The sequence below is a fragment of the Vigna unguiculata genome, chromosome 2, assembly GCF_037176805.1.
Source record: "Vigna unguiculata cultivar grain cowpea cultivar isolate G323 ecotype 2 chromosome 2, ASM3717680v1, whole genome shotgun sequence".
Taxonomy (NCBI): domain Eukaryota; kingdom Viridiplantae; phylum Streptophyta; class Magnoliopsida; order Fabales; family Fabaceae; genus Vigna; species Vigna unguiculata.
Genome location: NC_140793.1, coordinates 36,771,508 through 36,794,986, shown reverse-complemented (window position 1 = coordinate 36,794,986; position 23,479 = coordinate 36,771,508). Strand labels below are relative to the sequence as shown.

Below are 23,479 nucleotides of genomic sequence, written 5' to 3'. Positions count from 1 at the left end.
AAAACTTTGCAGGTAAGTTTATGGTAAATTTAAAATATTTGCAAGTAAGTCCTTGATAAATTTAAAATTTTTGCATGTAGGTCCCTGGTAAATTTTAAAATTTTTCAAATATGTGCATGATATATTTTAAAACTTTGCAGGTAAGTCCCTTATAAATTTAAAACTTTGTAGGTAAGTCCTTGATAAATTTAAAAGTTTTGCATATCAGTCCTAGATAGATTTAGAATATTTTCATATAAGTCCCTGATAAATTTAAAAGTATGCAGGTAAGTGCCTTTATCAATTTAAAAGCTTTGCATGTAAGTCCCCGATAAACTTAAAATAGATCCCTGATAAATTTTAAATATTTGCATGTAGGTCCTTAATAAATTTTAAAACTTTGCAGGTAAGTCCCTGGTAAATTTAAAGTATTTGCAGGTAGGTCCCTAATAAATTTTAAAACTTTGAAGGTAAGTCCCTGGTAAATTTAAAATATTTGCAAGTAAGTCCTTGATAAATTTAAAATATTTGCATGTAGGTCCCTGGTAAATTTTAAAATTTTGCAAATTTGTCCCTGATATATTTTAAAACAATGCAGGTAAGTCCCTTATAAATTTAAAACTTTGTAGGTAAGTCCTTGATAAATTTAAAGGTTTTGCAAGTAAGTCCCTGATAGATTTAAAATATTTACAGATAAGTCCCTGATAAATTTAAAAGTTTGCAGGTAAGTCCCTTTATCAATTTAAAAGCTTTGCATGTAAGTCCTTGATAAACTTAAAATATTTGCAGTAGATCCCTGATAAATTTTAAATATTTGCATGTATGTCCTTAATAAATTTTAAAACTTTGCAGGTAAGTCCCTGGTAAATTTAAAATATTTGTAGGTAAGTCCCTTAATAAATTTTAATATTTGCAGGTAGGTCCCTAATAAATTTTAAAACTTTGCAGGTAAGTCCCAGGTAAATTTAAAATATTTGCAAGTAAGTCCTTGATGAATTTAAAATATTTGCATGTAGGTCCCTGGTAAGTTTTAAAATTTGCAAATATGTCCTTGATATATTTTAAATTTTGTAGGTAAGTCCCTTATAAATTTAAAACTTTGTAGGTAAGTCCTTGATAGATTTAAAAGTTTTGCAGGTAAGTCCCTGATAGATTTAAAATATTTACAGATAAGTCCCAGATAAATTTAAAAGTTTGCAGGTAAGTCCCTTTATCAATTTAAAAGCTTTGCATGTAAGTCCTTGATAAACTTAAAATATTTGTAGATAGGTCCCTGATAAATTTAAAATATTTGCATGTAAGTCCTTAATAAATTTTAAAACTTTGCAAGTAAGTCCCTATATTTAAAGGTAGGTCCATGATAAATTTTAAAAATTTACAGGTAAGTCCTTGGTAAATTTGAAATATTTGCAGGTATGTCCTTGATAAATTTAAAATATTTGCATGTAGGTCCTTGGTAAATATTATAATTTTGCAAATAGGTCTCTGATATATTTTAAAACTTTGCAGGTAAGTCTCTTATAAATTTAAAACTTTATAGGTAGGTCCTTGATAAATTTAAAAGTTTTCCAGGTACGTCCCTAATAGATTTAAAATATTTGCAAGTAGTTCTGTGATAAAATTTAAAACTTTGTAGGCATGTCCCTGATAAATTTAAAAGCTTTGCAAGTAAGTCCCTGATAAATTTAAAAGTTTGCAAGCAAGTCTCTGTTAAATTTAAAAGTTTTGCAGGTAAGTCCTTGATAAATTTTAAATATTTTCTTATAGGTCCCTGATAAATTTTAAAACTTTGCAGGTAAGTCCTTAATAAATTTGAAACTTTGCAAGTAGGTCCTTGATAAATTTAAAAGCTTTGTAGGTAAGTCCCTGATAAATTTAAAATATTTGCAAGTAGATCCCTGATAAATTTTAAAACTTTGCATTTAAGTCCTTGATAAATTTAAAATATTTCCAGGTAACTCTCTAATAAATTTAAAATATTTACATATAGATCCTTGGTAAATTTTAAAATTTTGCATGTAAGTCCTTAATAAATTTAAAAGATTTAGAAGTAGATCCTTGTTAAATTTAAAAACATTGCAAGTAGATCTCTAACAAATTAAAATTTTATAGTTAGGTCCCTGATAAATTTAAAAGATTTGCATCTAAGTCTCTTATAAATTTAAAATATTTTCATGTAGGTCCATGATAAATTTTAAAATTTTGTAGGTAAGTCCCTACTAAAGTTAAAATATTTGCAGGTAGGTCCTTGTTAAATTTAAAAATTTTGTAGGTAAATCCCTGATAAATTTAAAATATTTGCAGGTAGTTTCCTAATAAACTTTAAAACTTTACAGGTAAGTCCCTGGTAAATTTAAAATATTTGCAGGTAAGTCCCTGATAAATTTAAAGTATTTGCATGTAGGTCCTTGATAAATTTCAAAATTTCGTGGGTAAATCCCTGGTAAATTTAAAATATTTACAGGTAGTTTCGTGATAAATTTTAAAACTTTGCAGGTATGTTGTTGATAAATTTAAAAGCTCTGCAAGTAAGTCTCTAATAAATTTAAAATATTTGCAGATAGGTTCTTGAGAAATTTAAAATAGTTACAGGTAGGTCCCTGTTAAATTTAAAAGTTTGCAGTCAAGTCCATGTTAAATTAAAAACCTTTGCAGGTAAGTCCCTGATAAATTTTAAATATTTGCAGATAGGTCCCTAATAAACTTTAAAACTTTGCAGATAAGTCCCTAATTAGTTTGAAACTTTGGAAGTAGGTCCTTGATAAATTTAAAAGCTTTGCAAGTAAGTCCCTAATAAATTTAAAATATTAGCATGAAGGTCCCTGATAAATTTAAAATTTTACAGATAAGTTCCTGATGAATTTAAATGTTTGTAGGCAAATCTCTGGTAAATTTAAAAACTCTGTAGGTAAATCTTTCATAAATTTAAAATATTTGCAAGTAAGTCCCTTAAAAAATTTAAGATATTAGCAGGTAAGTCCCTAAGAAATTTTAAATATTTGCATGTAGGTCCTTAATAAATTTTAAAACTTTGCAGGTAAGTCCCTGATAAATTTAAAATATTTGCAGGTAAGTCACTTAATAAATTTTAAATATTTGCAGGTAAGTCCCTAATAAATTTTAAAACTTTGCAGGTAAGTCCCTGGTAAATTTAAAATATCTGTAGGTATGTCCTTGATAAATTTAAAATATTTGCATGTAGGTCCTTGGTAAATTTTAAAATTTTGCAAATAGGTCCCTGATATATTTTAAAACTTTGCAGGTAAGTCCACTATAAATTTAAAACTTTGTAGGTAAGTCCTTGATAAATTTAAAAGTTTTGCAGATAAGTCCTGATAGATTTAAAATATTTGCAGGTAGTTCCGTGATAAAATTTAAAACTTTACATGTATGTCTCTGATAAATTTAGAAGTTTTGCAAGTAAGTCCCTGATAAATTTAAAAGTTTGCAGGCAAGTCTCTGTTAAATTTAAAAGTTTTGCAGGTAAATCCCTGATAAATTTAAAATATTTTCTTATAGGTCTCTGCTAAATTTTAAAACTTTGCAAGTAAGTCTCTAATAAATTTGAAACTTTGCAAGTAGGTCTTTGATAAATTTAAAAGCTTTGTAGGTAAGTCCATGATAAATTTAAAATATTTGCTGGTAGGTCCCTGATAAAGTTAAAAGTTTGCAAGTATGTCCCTGTTAAATTTAAAAGTTTTGCAAGTAAGTCCTTAATAAATTTAAAATATTTGCAGATAGGTCCCTGATAAATTTTAAAACTTTGCAGGTAAGTTCCTAATAAATTTAATAGCTTTGTTGGTAAATCCCTCATAAATTTAAAATATTTGCATGTAAGTCACTTAATAAATTTAAGATATAAAAAGTAAGTCCTTGAGAAATTTAAAAGTTTGGAGTTAAGTCCCTGATAAATTTAAAGGTTTGCAGTCATTCCTTGATAAATTTAAAAGCTTTGCATGCACATCCTTGATAAATTTAAAAGCTTTACAAATAGATCCCTGATAAATTTGAAATATTTGCATGTATGTCCTTGATAAATTTTAAAACTTTGAAAGCAAGTCCATGCTAAATTTAGAATATTTGCATGTAAGTGCCTTATTAAATTTTAAATATTTACAGGTAAGTCCCTGAGAAGATTAGAAGTTTGCAAATAAGTCCCTGATAAATTTAAAAGTTTGCAGATAAGTTCCTCATAAATTTTAAAGCTTTGCATATAAGTCCTTGATAAATTTAAAATATTTACAGATAGGTCCTTGATATATTTTAAAACTTTGCAGGTAAGTCCCTGAGAAATTTAAAACTTTGTAGATAAGTCCATGATAAATTTAAAAGTTTTGTAGGCAAGTCCCTGCAAAATTTAAAATATTTGCAGGTAGGTCCCTGTTAAATTTAAAAATTTTGCAAGTAAATCTCTTACAAATTAAAAGTTTACAGTTAGGTCCTTGATAAAATTAAATGCTTTGCATGTAAGTCCTTGATAAATTTAAAATATTTGCATGTAGGTCCTTGAGAACTTTTAAAATTTTGTAGGTAAGTCCCTGATATATTTAAAATATATGGAGGTAGGTCCCTGATAAATTTTAAAACTTTACAGGTAAGTCACTAATAAATTTAAAATATTGCAAGTATGTCCCTTATAAATTTAAAAGCTTTGCAAGTAAGTCCCTGGTAAATTTAAAATATTTGCATTGTGGTCCCTGATAAATTTAAAACTTTGCAGATAATTTCCTGATAAATTTAAAAGTTTGTAGGTAAATGCCTGATAAATTTAAAAGCTTTGTAGATAAGTGCATGATAAATTTAAAATATTTGCAAGTACTTTCTTGATAAATTTTAAAACTTTGCAGGTAGGTCCCTCATAAAATTAAAAGTTTTGCAAGTAAGTCCCTCACAAATTTTTAAATTTTGCAGGTAAGTCCCTCATAAATTTAAAATATTTACTGGTATGTCCATAGTAAATTTTTAAACTTTGCAGGTAAGTCCTTGGTAAATTTAAAATATTTCCATGTAGGTCCGTTAATAAATTCAAAATATTTGCAGGTAAGTCCTTGGTAAATTTAAAATATTTCCATGTAGGTCCGTTAATAATTTTAAAATATTTGCAGGTAAATATCTTATAAATTTAAAGTATTTACATGTAGGTCCCTATTAAATTTTTTAAAACTTTATAGGTAAGTCCCTACTAAATTTAAAAGCTTTGCAGATGTGTCCCTGCTAAATTTAATATATTTGCAAGTAGGTCTCTGAAAAATTTAAAACTTTGCAGGTAAATCCCTGATAAATATAAAACTTTGCAGGTAGGTCCCTGATAAATTTAAAAGTTTTGCAAGTAAGTCCTTGATAAATTTAAAATATTTACATGAAGGTCCTAGATATATTTTAAAACTTTGCCGGTAAGTCCCTTATAAATTTAAAACTTTGTAAGTAAGTCCCTGATAAATTTTAAAACTTTGTAAGTAAGTTCATGATAAATTTAAAACTTTGCAGGTAGGTCCCTGATAAATTTAAAAGTTTTGCAAGTAAGTCCCTGATAAATTAAAAATATTTGCATATAGATTTCTGCTAAATTTAAAACTTTGCAGATAAGTCCCTGTTAAATTTAAAAGATTTGCATGTAGGTCCTAAACCTATATTTTAAAACTTTGTAGGCAAGTCATGATAAATTTAAAATATTTGCATGTAGAAAGTTATTGTTAAATTTTAAAACTTTGTAAGTAGACCCCTTATAAATTTAAAACTTTGCAGGTTGGTCCCTAATAAATTTAAAAATTTTGCAAGTAGTTCCCTTATAAATTTAAAACTTTTCATGTAGGTCCCTAATATATTTAACAAGTTTGCATGTAAGTCTATGATAAATTGAAGATATTTGGAGGTAGGTCCCTGTTAATTTAAAAACTTTGCAAGTAGGTCCCTGATAAATTTAAAAGTTTTGCAGCTAAGTCCTTAATAAATATTTGCATGTAGGTCCCTGATAAATTTTAAAATATTGCAGGTAAGTCCCTAATAAATTTAAAATATTTACAGGTAGGTCCTTGATAAATTTTAAAATTTTGCAAGTAAGTTCCTGATAAATTTAAAATATTTGCAGGTAGGTCCCTACTAAATTTATAAACTTTACAAGAAGATCCCTTATAAATTTAAAACTTTGCAGGTAGGTGCTTGATAAATTTAAAAATTTTGCATGTAAGTCGTGATAAATTTGAAAACTTTGCAGGTAGGTCTTTTGATAAATTTTAAAACTTTGTAGGTAGGTTTTGTTATATTTAAAAAGTTGACAAGTATATCCCTTATAAATTTGAAAAATTTATATAATCCTTTGTAAATTTAAAAACTTTTAGGTAGGTCCGTTATAAATTTAAAAACGTTGCACATAGGTCTTTGATAAATTTAATTTTTTTGCAGGTAGGTCCCTATTAAATTTAAAAACTTTACAAGTAGGTCCCTTCTAAATTTTAAACTTTGTTGGTAGTCCATGTTAAATTTAAAAAGTTTGCAAGTAGGTTCCTTATAAATTTAAAACTTTGCATATCGGTTCCTAATAAATTTAAAAACTTTGCAAGTAAGTCCATGATAAATTCAAAATATTTGCAGGTAGGTCTCTATTAAATTTAAAAACTTTGTAAGTAGGTCGGTTATAAATTTAAAAACTTAGGTTAATGTTAAATTTACAAACTTTACAAGTAAGTCCCTGATAAATTTAAATATTTGCTGTTAGATCCTTTAATAAATTTAAAAACATTGTAGATAACTTTATGATCAATTTAACAACTTTGCAAGCAGGTCTCTTATAAATTTAAAAACTTTGTAAGTAGGTTCATAATAAATTTAAAAACTTTGGAGATAGGTCCTAATAAATTTAAAAATTTACATTAAAATTCTTTTAATGAACTTAAAAACTTGACTTGTATATCCTTATAAATTTAAAAATTCTAGGTAATTTATCGATCTACTGTGATTATAATCATGCATGGATCACAATTAATTTTGTCAAGTTCATATTATATAGTTAAGATTACCAGAATGGAAAAGAAAACAGGAAATAAAATCTAAAGATAAAAAAAAGGATGATTTTAATATTGTATATGAAGAACAATTGCTATGTAATTATAAACTTAATTGCACATTTTTACGGAAAGTTGTTGAAGGATGAAATGGGTGTTACAGCGTGTAATGCAGAGGATGAAGCTTTTACTTAACACGGAAATAGAAGAGATTCTTCACCATTTCAACTCTCTCTCTCTCTCTCTGCTTTTCAAACTACAAACAATGGCCTTATTCCGCTTCCCTCTGATTTTGACGCTCCTCCTTTCTTCCATTCTCTTGTCGAATCACTTTGTAAAATGCGACCACGGTCAGTACTCTGATGCCCTCACTTAATTTTTTTCCAACTCTTGTATTTTTTTCTTACCCTTTCGACTGTTATTCTCAAACATCTGTTGTAAGAGTATTTTCTCTACCTGTCTTTTCTTGAATTTTCTTAACTCTCATCAAGTTTTCGATTTTAAGTCGTTTTTTCTCTGGGTATATGTTTTTATCTGTCCTTATTTTTCACCCTTTTCTTGTGTATGTATGAGTTTCTCAATGGACAGTCTTAGATCTGTATGGGAGAACGATTGATCTGACATCACCGAATCTTTGGGGATAGTTTATATATTCTTCTACATTGACCTTCAAAAGATCTGCTCATTTGTGTTGATACCTACTAAATAATGAAATTTGAAATTGCATAATGCGGTTGCTTGTCAATGCAGAATGACTTCAACTTTTATATTCCGATTTTTGTATCAGTAGGTTGATTAGATGGTCATTGAGTAACTTAATCATTTACTACAATAGGGTTCCATGTTACTAGTGATCAGGTTTTTCATTAATCTTGTTGGTAAAGCTTTCTGTGGTTGCTGCTGAAGGTCAGGAAATCTTCTTCCACACAATTCACGTATAATGACAGCAATTGAAATAACTTGTAAATCGAAGAGCTATATTTCATATAGATTTGAATGCAACTTAGCTGAGTGACATGCTGTTTACATAGTCATGCATAGCACCATATATCAAATTGTAAACTAAGTTAGATTCTATTATCCTATGTGCTTTCCTTGCAAATGTTGGAAATAGACAAATTTAGACTATATAAATTGGTCCAAAACTCACTTACAATATAGTTTTAGAGTTAGGTTAGAAGCAATGTTTATTTTTTAGATAGTATTAGAATCATTTCAAGTTCTATTATAGCAAAAATTATATATATTTTAACGTAGTTTTATAGAGTTGAGTTAGATTTAAGTTTAATAATGTTAACATCCACATATTGAAGTTTACATTTTGAGATTGCACTGATATCCACTTGCAGATGAGGAAGATGATCTTTATCAAGAAATCAACAACTATAGGAAATCATTAAACTTGACATCTCTAACGAAGAATGAAAATGCAAATTGCTTTGCTGATGAAATGGCTGACCAGTTCAAGAATCAACCTTGTACAAATACCACAGGTGCTAACACAGTCCCAGGTACAGAGCCTGAGTTCTCCAACTACCCAGACCTTTTAAATAAATGTCACCTGAATATTTCTAACACAAGGGATGGAGCTGTAATGCCTGTTTGTGTTCCTGGCCTGGTTTCAAGCGTTGTCCTTACAAATTTCACACAATCTCTCTACTCTGGCAATCTCAACGACTCCAAGTTTACAGGAATTGGTATTGGTTCAGAAGATAACTGGATTGTAGTCGTTCTCACCACAAGCACTCCTGAAGGAAGCTTTGTTCCTGACACTTCTAATGGTGCTAATTTGTTTTCTAAAACTGGTTTAGTTTACTGCTCAATTTTCTTAATAGTTGCTAACTTTTTCCTGTTGTAAACAAGAGGATGCCATTGTTCCCGTTTTTTTCAGTATTGTGAATTTGGAGGCATTGTACTAATCTGTGTCCGGGGAAACTGAAAATAATGTAGACATGTGCTTTTCTAGTGAAACAGACACGGTTCAGGTTAAGTGTTGTATCAGCACTGCAAGTGTCTGTAGGATGCTAGAGAAGAGGAATTAGGGGGAACAGCATTTTTAGACAAGGGTTGTTGTATTACTCGTACCATAATCAACAGATTTGTTTTTCTTTCCAATAGTTCTGCTTTTTGAATGCTTTTACATTTGCCAAATCTAAATAGGAGGCAATAAATTGTAGCATTGATGAGCACACTAGTGCTTTGGTTTCGAAATGGAAATTCTGTTGGTTATTAGATTGCTGTTCCAAACCATCGCTTTATGATTAGTCCTTCTGGTAAATATTATCGTGCGGACATTTTCTTCACATTTTTCTGAAATAGATCTCAATATTCGTTTTATTAATAAAAGAATTTTAGGATTAAAATTGTAATTTTTGAGGATATAAAAGAATATTTGGGGTGCAGAAAGAAGTCCCTTAATTTGATGCCATTATGGTGCACCGAATTGTCCGGTTTAGTAAATTCGATTCTAGCAGATCCACCATTATATAAAAAAAGAAAGTGTATTACTTTTCTTTTTCATCAAAAGTGTTTAAGAGAAGTTTGTCTAAAAAAAAAAAAAAAATGCTTGAGAAGTTGACATAAAATAAAAAAATCTCAGTCTTTAGTGCATATATCAGGTTTTATCCGGTGGCTAATTTGAAGCATAAAAATAGCTTAAAGTAATAGTTTAAAAGAGGTTGAAATTGCGGAAAAAAGTTGAAGGGCACCGATTTTTTTCCCTACTTTAGAAGTGATAATTTCACTACTCCTTGCGTACTGTTCTTGACCAGAAAAATATCTGATCTGATGATAAAAAGTCCATGATCTCGGCCTTTTCAAAAACTAAGCCCACTTAGCTTTTAATTGATATTCTCTTTTTATACTGGATTCCACTTGGTGAGCTTAAGGATTAAGTAGGAATAACCATCTTTTGTATTAAATTATAATAATTATAATTTTTCTTTAGCAGTTCGATTAAAAGAGATTTTACACTCCTTAGTTTTGTTAACCAATACTCTTGTAATTTTCTTACATAAGATGTGATGATATAACATTTTGTTAAACAAAACTTGATATTTAAATAAAAAATTCAAATGGCTGTTTCTTTATCACCAATATAGTATTCGCATTCATATTTTCTTAAAGTATTAATTTCTCATTTTATATATGACTTTATATGGTGTCATTCCACATGCACATTCATGCTACTGGAAAAGTTCAGCCTATATATCTATAGGTGCGATGAATCAATCTTCCTTTAAAAGCCACGTATGTATTCTTTGCACTCTCTTTTTCATGAATTTGTGTTATATTTGGCAGTATAGTTGTTGTCAGAGATAGCAATTACCCAAGTTTTAGGCATAATTGGTGCTAGACGTTATGAAAACCTTTCTTACAGTCAAACAGTTAGGAGTTTCATCTTTGACATCCTCGATTCTTAGTATTACAACATTTTCATTAAAAAAAATTACGTGGATTTGGAATGTTGGTATCTGGCATGTCAATAGTATGGGAATGTCGTTCTAAATAAATTCAAAATTGGACTTTGAATGCAATTGGTTGAAGCTGGTGCGTTCTATCTATGCTTCTGAACTGTTTAAGTGACACGTTTCTGAAAACTATCAAAACTGTTCCAAACAGAAACCAGAGAAATTGACAACCTCTTCATTGACCCTCTTAGGTTCTGGTTGTTTTCACTCTCACTGTTACGTTTCTGTTGAAAGTGGTGCATTGGTGACGTCAATGAAGAAAATGGTTAATGTGTGTGTTGAAGGGGCAAGGATCTGTTTTAATTGCCATATGTTACCTACGGGGTCACCCAATGTTGTCTCTGTGCTTCCCAAATAAAGCTTAATTTTTGGATTATTAGATTCTGGTTGGCTTAATTTTCGTTAAGTAAGATCGCTAAGAAATCCGCAATAATTCTTTTTGTTCCCCGGAATTAATCAAGGCGATCCATTGGGATCTCTTTTGAAATTAGTGTTTTGGTCAAAGAAATGGTGAAAGCGCCACTTTTGGTTGATATGTGTTTTTAATCAAAGTGTGAGGAGGACCCTGAACAATGAAAGAAGAGATGAAAAGGAAAAGAAAAATGAAGAACATGGTGCTGAATTTTGAATTGTAAGAAAAGAGTGATTAAAGTGAATGATAAGATGTTTGTGTAGGTAGAGGTGACGCGTCTTTTTTGGGTTGGAAGCATAATTTGAACGAGCTGGATTCTGAGATATCTACCTGATACGGAAAAGATGCATGCAAATGTGATTTGAGACACCAACATGAAAGAAGATGAGAAGAGGTTGTTAGGTCAATAAAGAGATCGGGAGATACAATACCAATGAGATTTGATATGAGTTTAATTACATAAGATATTGACACCACTTTCAACTCAAAAACTTAAAATAATGAATTTATGGATCTTTATTATAGTGTTCTACTTTCTCATTTTTAGTCAATGTGGGACTTAACTTACAATTTGAGACACCATCATGAAAGAAGATGAGAAAAGGTGTCACTTTCCACACTATCAGTTTCACCCTCAGCAGCATTAGGTAGGAGATTAAGATTCTTGGCATTTCTGAAATATTCTTGCCTAAGTTTGAAACGGTTCATTCTGCTTTGCTTGCAATTCCTTGAAAGAGAGAGAGAGGGCGAAAATTATGTATGTCAAAAAGTTATTGATCCAGCAATCGGTGGACAGACAGAGACAGAAAAAAGAAACAAGAAAGAAAGAAAAGAGACAGGTCGAGGAATCTTCACAAAATCTTGTGAATATGGTCTAAAGCATACATGGGACCGTTATGACCAACATAATGCTACCAAGGAAAATGAAATCATAGATGGAAAAAGATTGTTCGTCACAAAAATAACCATATGTAGCTAAAATGTTCATTAAAAAAAAAGTTAACTTTTATTATTTTTACATTACCAAATATTTAACCGTTGTTTGTTCTCGTGGATTAAACTGATCTGGGGCCCTTCATGAAATCTAAAAGCAACGAAAGAGAAAAGAAAGAGAATCTGGGTCACTGATTTACGTCTTTTGTACGTGGAGACATGAAAATCACCCACATATACTTTTGATTTACCAAGAATTAAACTTAGATGTAATTCGTCAAGTGCTTTTCTTCTCATTTTCCAACGACGAAAAATACCAACATATTTTCTTCAACAGTTAATTTACTTCTTGAATACTGTACTAAACCTTTTTTGCCTTAAAAGGAGAGTAATCTTGCTATATATTATAGACACAAGGCAAGAGAAAACTTGATCGAGGTGGAAATCTTTGTAGGTTAAACAATACTTTATGCATGAGCTAGACTTCTCTGTAGAAACTCTTCAGTTGTTGAATGTCGTTTACCCTTGAATAAGTTTAACCATTAGAGAGAGCTTCACATCTTTTAAGATCACAGTGTTAAGATAAAAAAATTATCATTGAGCCAAAAGCTATATGTACTGCACCTATAGGCGGACCAAGAAAACCGCACAGCCAAGTCCGTTTACATATAATTCCGCAAATGAAAAGTAACCAGTCAAGCAGAAACATATAGTGGTCCAGGCCGCCTACTTCAAAAGATAAGATGCAATCTGTTGACAACACCAAACTTAGAATGTTGCAGACAAGGCTCCTGGTACCAACAAGCACTAACTTGGGGTTTGGGTTTAGCCTAGGCCCATATAGGACCCAAACAATGGCCCAACCCATAGGAAGGACAGACATAATTAATGATTCTATAAATACACGTGGACCCCAACAATTAAAGGTACACTCTCATTGATCCTTAATCAGAGATTTGACTTTTTAAGAGTCCTTCCGCTGACTTGATCGTCGGAGCCCTCTCCGCAGGCAGTAGCGGAACTAGGAGAAAAAATTTAGGGGTGCCAGATTAAATTTGTTATATATAAATTTTTTTAGTTAGATTTTTTTTTTCATTTCTTCTGCTTAAAACAAACACACATAATAGTAAAATTCAAAAAAATATGACTATTATTCGTTATTATATCATGTTATTATATCATGATACTAACCATGAATATCATTTTAGATCAACCCTTTGTATCTTATCAATTTGATTTGATGGGTATTGTCAAATTTGAAGACGCTTTTTCCGGATCGCGTTCTAATAAATTTTTAAATTCATTATATATAACTCTAGGAACTTTAGAGATTTGATTTTCATTATCTTGAGTTCTTGGTTCTCGTGAAAAGTTTAGTTAACATATATGCAATTTTTTCATCTTTATCACAAACCTCCTTCTTTAAAAAAGAATCAATTTTTTTACTCTTTATCATAATTTTTCTAATATAAATTTATCACATCTCACCTATTTAGAAAAAAATAAAATTTATATTCAGAAGTCACAATTATCACAATGCAAGACATAACAAAATTTATACCACTTTAATTAAATAAGCAATAAGGTATAAATTTAAAACTTAAAAAAAAATTACCATAGGCAGCAGAAAACACAAAATCCATAAATTTCATTATTAAGAGTTATAATAATTTAGGAAAAATTATAATTAGGATTCATACCAATTTCATAAAAGAATCCCTAAAATCATAATTAAGTTTATACTAATTTGAGATAAACTTAATTTGGAGAAACATCCTAAAAAGATTCATAAATTCAAGGTATATAAATCATAATAAGATACTACACTTGATGTGTGAGAGATCATAGGAGAATTACTTCATCTCAATCTATATGTTCCCTAATCTATCTTTTTCAATCTATCTCTTTATATTTATTTCTCCTCACACACTTTTATGATAATTTACACGGTGAAAAAATCCTATAGCCAAACAAAATTCTAATCTCTTTTATAAATCAATGTCTCTATTAAATTTTTTATTTTGTCTTTTATTATAATTTCCATAATATAAATTTAATATAAATAATATATAAAAATAATTTTAAAAAATATAAATATATATATATATATATATATATATATATATATATATATAAAATAAATTCCAAAAAAAATGGGGGAGCCGTGGCTCCCCTCTATCAATACATAAGTCCGCCACTGTCCGCAGGTAACCCCTCCAGGGTCCAACTCGAGAGATTGAGGATTGAGGTAAGGTAATATTTGTGTCCTTTAAAATCTTATTTATTTCTGCATGAACACTATAGCTATTAATTAGGGTGCAACACTATATTTTATAAAAGTCCAAGTTCCAAGCATTACGATTTGATTATGACTCGACCTACTTATTTTTGTCACGGGACAATTGATGTCACCTGCAACAATCTTTCCCTCAACAATTTTCTTAATAGAAATTTTACTTATGAATTGTGACTAAGCCTACCTAACCTTCGTTACGAAACAATCGTGCAAACCGCAGCATAAAGAACATAATTCAAGTATAAAACATGGAGTAAGTTTTGAGTTGTGAGAAGACATTTTTTATTGTTATACATATAAATAAGCTTCAAATAAATTAGAGATGATAAAAATGAACAAAAGTATAATACTTTCTAAACTAGAACGTTAATTAAAGTAATGTCTATTAATAAGTTTGAAACCACAATAAGTTAGAAAAGATGAAAAGAAGAATTTGCATAAGAGCAAGGCTTTAGAGTGATAACGATACTAGGGAATAAGCAGATGTTTATATAACACACCCGCGTAACTAGGATCGGTTTAGTGCACCATCACACTCACATGCTTATCCATTTGTGTAGTGAAGGACAGAGAGAAACCTCACTATTTATGCCATAGTTCACAACTTTAAAAGGATTTAACTCTTTTCCTTATTTTAATTTATGTTTTTCAAAATTAATATGGTCAAGAACACACCGCGTTGAAGCTCGCATGTGGCTTTTCGATTTTCCCAATGTGTGAAAAAAATATAAATTCTATAATTCATTGATTATATTATCCACACCCAAATTACGACTGAATCGGTTGACTTCTCCAATTTTGTCCCCTTCAATGGCTCTGTGGTTGTGACCAAGGTGGTGGGGTCTAAACCCTAAAGGTTACAAAACCAGGGAAGATGAAACAATGCTTTTGTAGCAAATGTTGTTCCTTTTGTTTGTGACGCCATATTGCAACTTAGACCCACCAATAATGGGGGAAAAATCTCTACTTTACAAGCCTCAATCTTTATTCTCCTTTCCAAGAAATCAAAGCATGGGTCTTTTTTTTTTTTCTTTGTTAGTTTATTCATAACTTCTTTTTTTCCTATTTGGAGTTCAACAACACTACCTTTCTATTGATTTAAAATTGAGGATGGAGGTGCGTTCAAAAGAGCTTCTGAGACGTTGAATTGTCCATTTCTTGGAAAGCTTAACTTACCAAACTAAGTAATGAGGAGAAGAAAATAAATAAATAAATAAAGAAATTAATTAAAGTCCCTCCAACGTCACTCTGTGAAAAAAATAATAATAATAAAATTGATTATCTTTTCTTTGTGCCCAATGAGTGTAGTTGCACAATTGGCTTTCCAAAACTTTGTGGAAGGAGGAAGGAAAGTGTTTATTTATGTGCCAGAAAAGCAAAAGGCTTTTCTATACTTAACAAACAAGAAAAACCGATCCACCCTTTCAAGATGAAACAAAATCCATTTTGATGTCACTCATGGAGAATTTTAGATTTTTCAAGCAGCAGATTTTTTTTTTTGTTCAAATGGATATTTATTTTAATGCCAAAAGCTGAAACAGTTTCAATATCCAAATAATAGATTCAGAATACCCTCAAATTATCTTTACTTTGTGTTTGCTTTTATTCAATGACCTCAGCAATTTTAAAGCTTTCTGTTATGTCATAATTTGGATTTTACAAACAATCTAAATGTTAAATTCTCACGCTTACTTTGGCAAAATATTAAAATAACAATAAAAAAAACCCATTGTTTTGAGACAATTAAGGATGTCCATGATGGAAAAAAAAAAAACACCAACCCAACTGAACGTTGTAATAAAAAACTTAAATGGATTTCTCTCATTTACCAAAAATAAAAACACTAGAGAAATTATTATTTAAGCTTCAAAACCAATTATTTAAAGTTGTGTTTTTTCCTCTGCAAATTCATGTTTGCTTATTTCCTTTGAACTATACAAAGTATGGATGAAGATGTACGTAATTTTTTACATGTCATTATTGGCACGTGTTTTACGTTTTGTATACAGTAGACGCTCCCCTTTCCCAGCTTTTCTGCCAGACCCACACTCGTCAAAGTTTTAAAAATAATCTATTAAAATAATGTTAAATAAAAAGCAACTTATTCTCGTGCGATTTTTTATCAAGTCTTATCTAGATGAAATGTGGGTTTTGTTAAGAAAAAAAATATACTACAAATTTTGAATTTGATGAGTAGGGATCAAAATCATAAAATATTAAAGATGATATTTTTAATCTTAAATTTTGAGGACAATAAATTTATAAAATTTTATAATATATAATGATATTTTACTTATTTTTAAATTTTAAATTATAAATTTTTAATTACCTGAACAAGCTATAACTTACCCGTAATTATTGTCATTCTTTTCTCCGTCACGGGATTGTATAAATGTTGTTGAAATTATTTCAAAATTCTCCAAAACTCGAAGTGCTTGTTTTTAGAGAGGTGTTTGATAAGTACTTTGGTGAAGATGATGAATATGACTCTATTTTGAAGCGGGTTCTTCAACTCTCCATTGTTGAACATCTTAAGGTAATATAAATGAATAATTTTAAAGAGGAAGAACATGAATTCAAGCTGGTAGAATATTTGTTGAAGAATGGAAAATCTATGGAAATGATTGCAATAGGATACTCTCATTCAAGAAGTACTCAAAGGGTTGTAACATTGAATTTAGAAGGAAATGGTCTTTTCTAAAATTCCCACGATTACGATAAATTATGAATCTTCCTCCGTAACTACAATTTCTAGAAAAGTGGTAACCATATAGTTCAATTGCAGATTAAGAAATTTTGTACATGGATATAAAACCTCACAGCCAAAATTTTCTGAGGAAAAGTGTTATGTTCAATGGTTTAGTATTAATTAACACGTGTGGGCTAAGATTTTTGTAAATGTTCCTCTCCTCACTCTTCGAAACGCCTTTTAAGGATAAAATCATGACGGAGTTCCACAATCCAAAGTGGACAATGCCTCGGAAACGTGGTGGTTGTTCCTAACCATGCTATCGAACGCCGTATGAAGTTCTTGATCGTAACCGGTCATATGCTTGAAGTGCATATTATTCAAAGTTTTGTCTCTAGTGATGAGACTGTGATGAAATCTGGATTTTGGTTTCATTTGCAAGATGTGGATGATCTCTTTTCAGGAGCTCAACATGCTTCCACTTTTTTTTATTGTGTTGCAACATGTGAAATCACTGAGTTCGTCCTAGCACATTATGAACGCTCTATTTTTTTCCCACTAGTCATGCCATCTTTTAGGAACCTGAACAAACTACAACTTACCCCTGATTATTGCCCCTCTTTTCCCCATCATGGGATTGTACAAGTGTTGTTGAAATTGTTTGAAAATTCTCCTAACCTTGAAGTGCTTGTTTTCAGAGAGGTGTTTGATAAGTACTCTGATGAAGATGACAAATTTGACTCTATTTTGAAGTGGGTTCTTCCACTCTCTTTTGTTGAACATCTTAAGGTAATAAAATGAATAATTTTAAAGATGAGAAACATGAATTCAAGCTGGTAGAATATTTGTTGACGAATGGAAATGTTGTAGAAAAGATTAATCTTGAGAGATATGATTGAAAGTTTGGACCAAAACATTGCAATAGGATACTCTCCTTCAAGAAGTACTCAAAGGGTTGTAACATTGAATTTAGAAGGAAATGGTCTTTTCTAAAATTCCCACGATTATGATAAACGATGAATCTTCCTCCGTAACTATAATTTCTAGAAAAGTGGTAACCATATAGTTCAATTGCAGATTAAGAAATTTTGTACATGGATATAAAACCTCACAGCCAAAATTTTCTGAGGAAAAGTGTTATGTTCAATGGTTTAGTATTAATTAACACGTGTGGGCTAAGATTTTTGTAAATGTTCCTCTCCTCACTCTTCGAAACGCCTTTTAAGGATAAAATCATGACGGAGTTCCACAATCCAAAGTGGACAATGCCTCGGAAACGTGGTGGTTGTTCCTAACCATGCTATCGAACGCCGTATGAAGTTCTTGATCGTAACCGGTCATATGCTTGAAGTGCATATTATTCAAAGTTTTGTCTCTAGTGATGAGACTGTGATGAAATCTGGATTTTGGTTTCATTTGCAAGATGTGGATGATCTCTTTTCAGGAGCTCAACATGCTTCCACTTTTTTTTATTGTGTTGCAACATGTGAAATCACTGAGTTCGTCCTAGCACATTATGAACGCTCTATTTTTTTCCCACTAGTCATGTCATCTTTTAGAAACCTGAACAAGCTACAACTTACCCCTGATTATTGCCCCTTTTTTCCCATCATGGGATTGTACAAGTGTTGTTGAAATTGTTTGAAAATTCTCCTAACCTCGAAGTACTTGTTTTCAGAAAAGTGTTTGATAAGTACTCTAATGAAGATGACAAATTTGACTTTATTTTGAAGTGGATTCTTCCACTCTAGGAGAGTACAATTTCATTTTTAATTATTATTAATAAATAAATATACCTGTAATGTTACTTTTCATCATTTTTATGTTTTAAATATAAATTAAAAAACAAATTTCATAATAAATAAAATGTTATATTATATATTCCATACATTATCTTATAATTTGGTTTCTTAGAATTGAATTAAAGTCAAATTTTACTTTTTTAATATAATTAATTGAGCCGGTTATAGATTTTGTTGTTGTGCCTATCATGATATCAAGTATATGGGATCGCTTTGAACCATTCACAAACTAAAAACTATAATTATATACAAAATAGTGATAGAATATATGTTAACTTATAAGGACTATAAAATGTTTCATAAATAACGTGATAAATTAGAGAAATGTTTTAATAATTTAAAACAATAGCTTTTCAAAATCGATTCACGTTTAAATAATACGAAAAAAACATATTTACTTGTCACTTCTAATTATATCAATAATAAATTTTATCATTAACCAACTATAAACTTCAATTGATATAAAGAATTCAATGTTGTTATATATTTACATTTCAGTAATCAATATGCATATTATTATTCCATTTTTTTATCAGCATTATAAATTCAAAATGTCTATATTTAACCAGCTTCTATTAAATAAAATCTGTATCAACGAAGGAAAAAACTAGCTATAATCCCCTTTCGTGTATCAAAATTTGTTTGTAGGGAATATTTAACCAAATGCATGAAGTGACGTGACACTTTGTTGTAACTTTGACTAGAACACGAAAATGGACTAACTATGCTTTCACAGAAACTAGTCCATAAAATTGTCACCATCGTCAATAAATGGGTCGCATATATAAAATAGCACACACGAATGTCTGTATGAAATGTTAGCTACCAACATAGGCATTGCTATATATAGTTAGTCTGATAAGATTTTAACGAGGATCAGGGAAAGAGTCATAGTTAGTTGAATGACTTTTGGGGAAGTTGTTGTACAGGGAGTAACATGCTCCACAGTGTAACTCTTTTTGATAAAAGAGAGATATTACCGGAGAGATACAAAGGCTAATACCACTTAAGTCTAATCATATAAGGTATTATTATCATTTTCAACCCAAAACTTTAAGACAATGAGTTTATGGGTCTTTATCTTTATATAGTGCTCTATTTTCTCATTTTTAACCAATGTGAGACTTAAAATCACACTTGAATTTTTAACCGGCTTAAACTCAACTTCTAACATGATATTAGAGTCCTTTTTTAAAAAATACAAGACTAACTATTTTTAGTTTCACGCACAATAAAATATATATATATATATATATATATATATATATATATATATATATTAGTGACGTGGAAATCTTATTTTATAAACTGATTTTGTTTGATATTAAAAAAAATTGATTAAATAAAAAAGGATTTAGGAATCGGAGACCAGACAGTAGTGGTACATGTTGGTGCACAATGCACATGGTGATTGGGAGCATGCGACCCCCCTTACAACAACATCCTGCACCACCAACCACACTTTCACTCATAACCCACACAACTTCATCAAACCCACAACACAATAAAGAGGCGATTATGGTTTTGATTTTGTTTCAGAGTCGCGGATCTTTTTGGTCCCCCAAGTTGGTACGACACGGATACGAATCCTGTCGTGGGTTTGTGAGAGTCGATGTATATATACACTTCTCAATTTGCATGTGTATTTGTTGTACGTGAGTTGCTTTGTTCTTTTGGTAAGATAAGAGAAGAAAAATGGATTTCATTTCATTGAAATGGACCGTACAAGCTCCAGAATTTTAGTGCAGGATCAACCAAATCTTCCCGATATCACTGACACGCTCTTTTTATTAATTTGTGGATGTGCTACTTCTTCCTTTCTGTTTTTCCTTTTTCTCTTATCAATCACATCGCTTCTTCTATATTCTTCATTAAATATTTCTTACCCAAATTACGTCTCTCCCACTTTATTTACTAAGTTATCACATTTTACTATACATAGCCAGAAATCAGAAAAAAGTTCTATACTTTCAAGGGCGAAATCAAACCTAGCTCATTTAATATGATTACACTTTTTTTTTTACTTTTCTTTCTGAGGTCGTACAAGTCTAAATTCTTTAATAGATTCTGCTGAACATTCAAAATAAATTATGTTCAAATTTTAATTTTCTTTTAAATTTCATAATTGCTGTTCATCGATATATTTTAAAAACATAGTAAAAGAATAATGCGGTGAAACTCAATAAAGAATTTAAATTCAAAAAGTATTTTTTTAGTGCGTTTTACTAATAAAGGGATTCCTTCTATTTGCCTATATTAATAATATAAAAAAAAATAGATAAATAAACAATTGTAACAATAAAGATTTCAATATTTAAAGTACAAGGCACAGAAAAAGGGAAAAGGAGAGGAATAAAAAGCAGAGAAAAAGAAGAAAAATAAAAAGTTAAACGTTTCAAAATGCGCCTAAACTACTGTTCCGCGTTATATCGCCCGCATACTTTTAGTTTTTGTCTTCATGCTTTTTTTTTTTCCTGACACATTTAATTAGATTTAGATTGATATGGATATTTATTATGCAAGATTAAAGATTCAAGACATCATAATCAAAATCAATATCAAAGAAATTATGAAATGCAAACCCAAAGTCTCTCATACGTACAAAAGAATATAACCCAAATTTATTAAAGGGGATTCTTTATTGGATTGCTTGGTAATCCTTACTATTTTAACATTTTTTTCAGAAAAAAATATTACGGCAATTAATGCAGTCATGAGTTGTCACACTAGTTTGTTACCGTGTTTTGTGGTTGTCGAAGAGACAGAGAGAGAGAGTAACGATAATAACTACCAAGTAGAAGGAAGTTTACTGGGGAAAAATAAAATAGATAGGAATTGAGTAAGAAAAATGAGGAAAAAAAATGTAGAAGTAGGTCATAGATAGATCGAAATTAAATAGAAATTAAATAGAAATTAAACGAACTGGTTCCCCCCAATACATTAACAAATCATTAATGTTTTCATGTTCTTCTTCCTTGCACCTGCTGCTTGGCCACTCGAACATGGTACTTTCCACCCTCACCACACCTTCAACACCCCAACCCTTTCGCTCTTTTCTATGTTCCTGAAAACGTTCCCATTCACACTCATTATTCACAGCATCAACACCGTCGTCGTCGTCATCATCAACATCATCGTCATCGTCATCATGTTGATGCTCTTGTGTTTTTTCTACCTCGTCTTCATGGTCATCCTCCACCGCGTCTTCAATGTGGTGGTGGTGGTGGTGATGTTGCATTTCAGTCCAAAAGCAGAGGCGAAGGCGACCGGGGCTTCTCTCTGCCCGGAAAGAGGACGGGACCTTAGTGAGCTGGAGCACTAGCCTCCCGCCTTCTCTGTGGGGCCTCACTCGAATGGTTTCCGATCCTGTTATCGTTGTCAACGGCGGCGGAAAACTCCGACCTTCACGCGCTTTCCTTTTCTGCTTCTCCCTTATCATCGCCACACCCACTTCACCTTCGCCACATTCTGACGAATGCGAAGAGAGCAACTCAATGCCGCTCTCTATGATGTCGCTGCCCGTCTCGTTCCCCAGGTTTTCGGTGCAGAGCTCCAGACTCTTGGGGCTGAGTCTGAGTGATGATGGTTTGAGGTAGGTGTCGACACTTGTGATTTCTTTTGGGGCAGTTGAAAGAGCTTGAATGTTGGTCCAATTAGCGTAGGCTTGGTTGTTTGATTTGAAGGGTAAATCAATGGATTTTTGGGGAGGAGGAACTGGTTTTGGGGATGACAGCATGAGTCTGTGTATTGTGGACTCCATGAGTTGGGACTCCATGTATGAGTGGCAAAGAGTGGCAGCCATTTGTGAATGAATGTGAAGGTGAAGAAGAAAGAGGAAATAGCAGAGTTGAGAGAGAAGAAGAAGAGAGGGAGCATGGCATGTGGAAGAAGTGAGGGGGAGGAGCTGAATTTGTAGTTGCAAAAAGTTAAATGTCTGGGCTGGGCCATCATGGGGGTGGGGGTAGTACATTATTCCATGTACACAGCTTGGGATTGGGTACCAGGCCTTTTTCTCCCACTTCCTTTTTAATTTCACTATATTCTCTTTCCTTCATTTTTATCATGTTATTCGTCAAAATAAATATATGTATGAGTCTGTGTGTGTGTGGAATGATTTTTTTTTTTTCTCCTTTTTGCGCCACTTGTTGAATTCAACAGTGCTGAAGTCCACCACATGATGCAAAAGATGTTCTTTAAATAAGCACAAGGGTGAAATAAAAGGAGAAACTTTGTTGGTGTTGGTTGGTTGCTGCTGTATCTTTGTTTCTTCTGACTTAATTTTACTGAAAATTAATTAATTAATTAATTAATTTCCTCTCCCTGTGTCCCAAAACTCAGCTGAAGTCGACGTACTTTAGTAAGAATTTAAGTGTGAATCTAAGTCCCACATTGGATAAAGATGGAAAAGTGGAGTACCATATAAAGGTGAAGACCCATAAACTCATTGTCTTAAAGTTTTAAATTAAAAATAGTGTCAATACCTTATATGGTTGGAATCAGATTTCATTGGTGTTTATTCTCCCGTAATAATATTCCTTCGATAAACCTAACAAGTGGTATCAAAACATTGCCACAAACTTTGGGTTTTTGTTTGGTGAAAAATCAATTACCATTCGTTTCCAAAGGAAAGGCAACAAAAAGAGCAGAGCACTAAGGATTCTCCCGAATATTGGGTGACAGTGATTGGGTGATTGATTATATATATCAGGTTCTATAAATAGTTTTTTCGAGGGAATCCCAAATCCTCTATCTATTGTTCAAATGTGGTGAGAGTCAAAAAGTGATCGTTGGAAAGAAACGGAATAATATTGTGGGCAACAAAATATCAGATACAAAAGTGTGTTTCACAGATTTACCATCATAAATTTTCGATACCATAAATGTCCTGTTTGGTGCA

General features: G+C 31.0%; 2 protein-coding genes across 2 annotated transcripts; one reads left to right on the top strand and one right to left on the bottom strand.

The window, feature by feature from the left end:
* Positions 1–7,145: 7,145 nt before the first annotated feature.
* LOC114169958 (putative GPI-anchored protein At5g19250) lies at positions 7,146–9,095 on the top strand. Its single transcript, XM_028055373.2, has 2 exons — positions 7,146–7,330; positions 8,330–9,095. Exons 1-2 carry the CDS (start codon positions 7,150–7,152, stop codon positions 8,836–8,838), a joined length of 690 nt encoding a protein of 229 aa, XP_027911174.2. The 5' UTR covers positions 7,146–7,149; the 3' UTR covers positions 8,839–9,095.
* Positions 9,096–21,452: 12,357 nt separating this feature from the next.
* Positions 21,453–22,486, bottom strand: LOC114173066 (protein FANTASTIC FOUR 3-like). The gene has a single exon (XM_028057283.2). The coding sequence runs from the start codon at positions 22,382–22,384 to the stop codon at positions 21,485–21,487; it is 900 nt and encodes a 299-aa protein (XP_027913084.2). The 5' UTR covers positions 22,385–22,486; the 3' UTR covers positions 21,453–21,484.
* Positions 22,487–23,479: the final 993 nt, after the last annotated feature.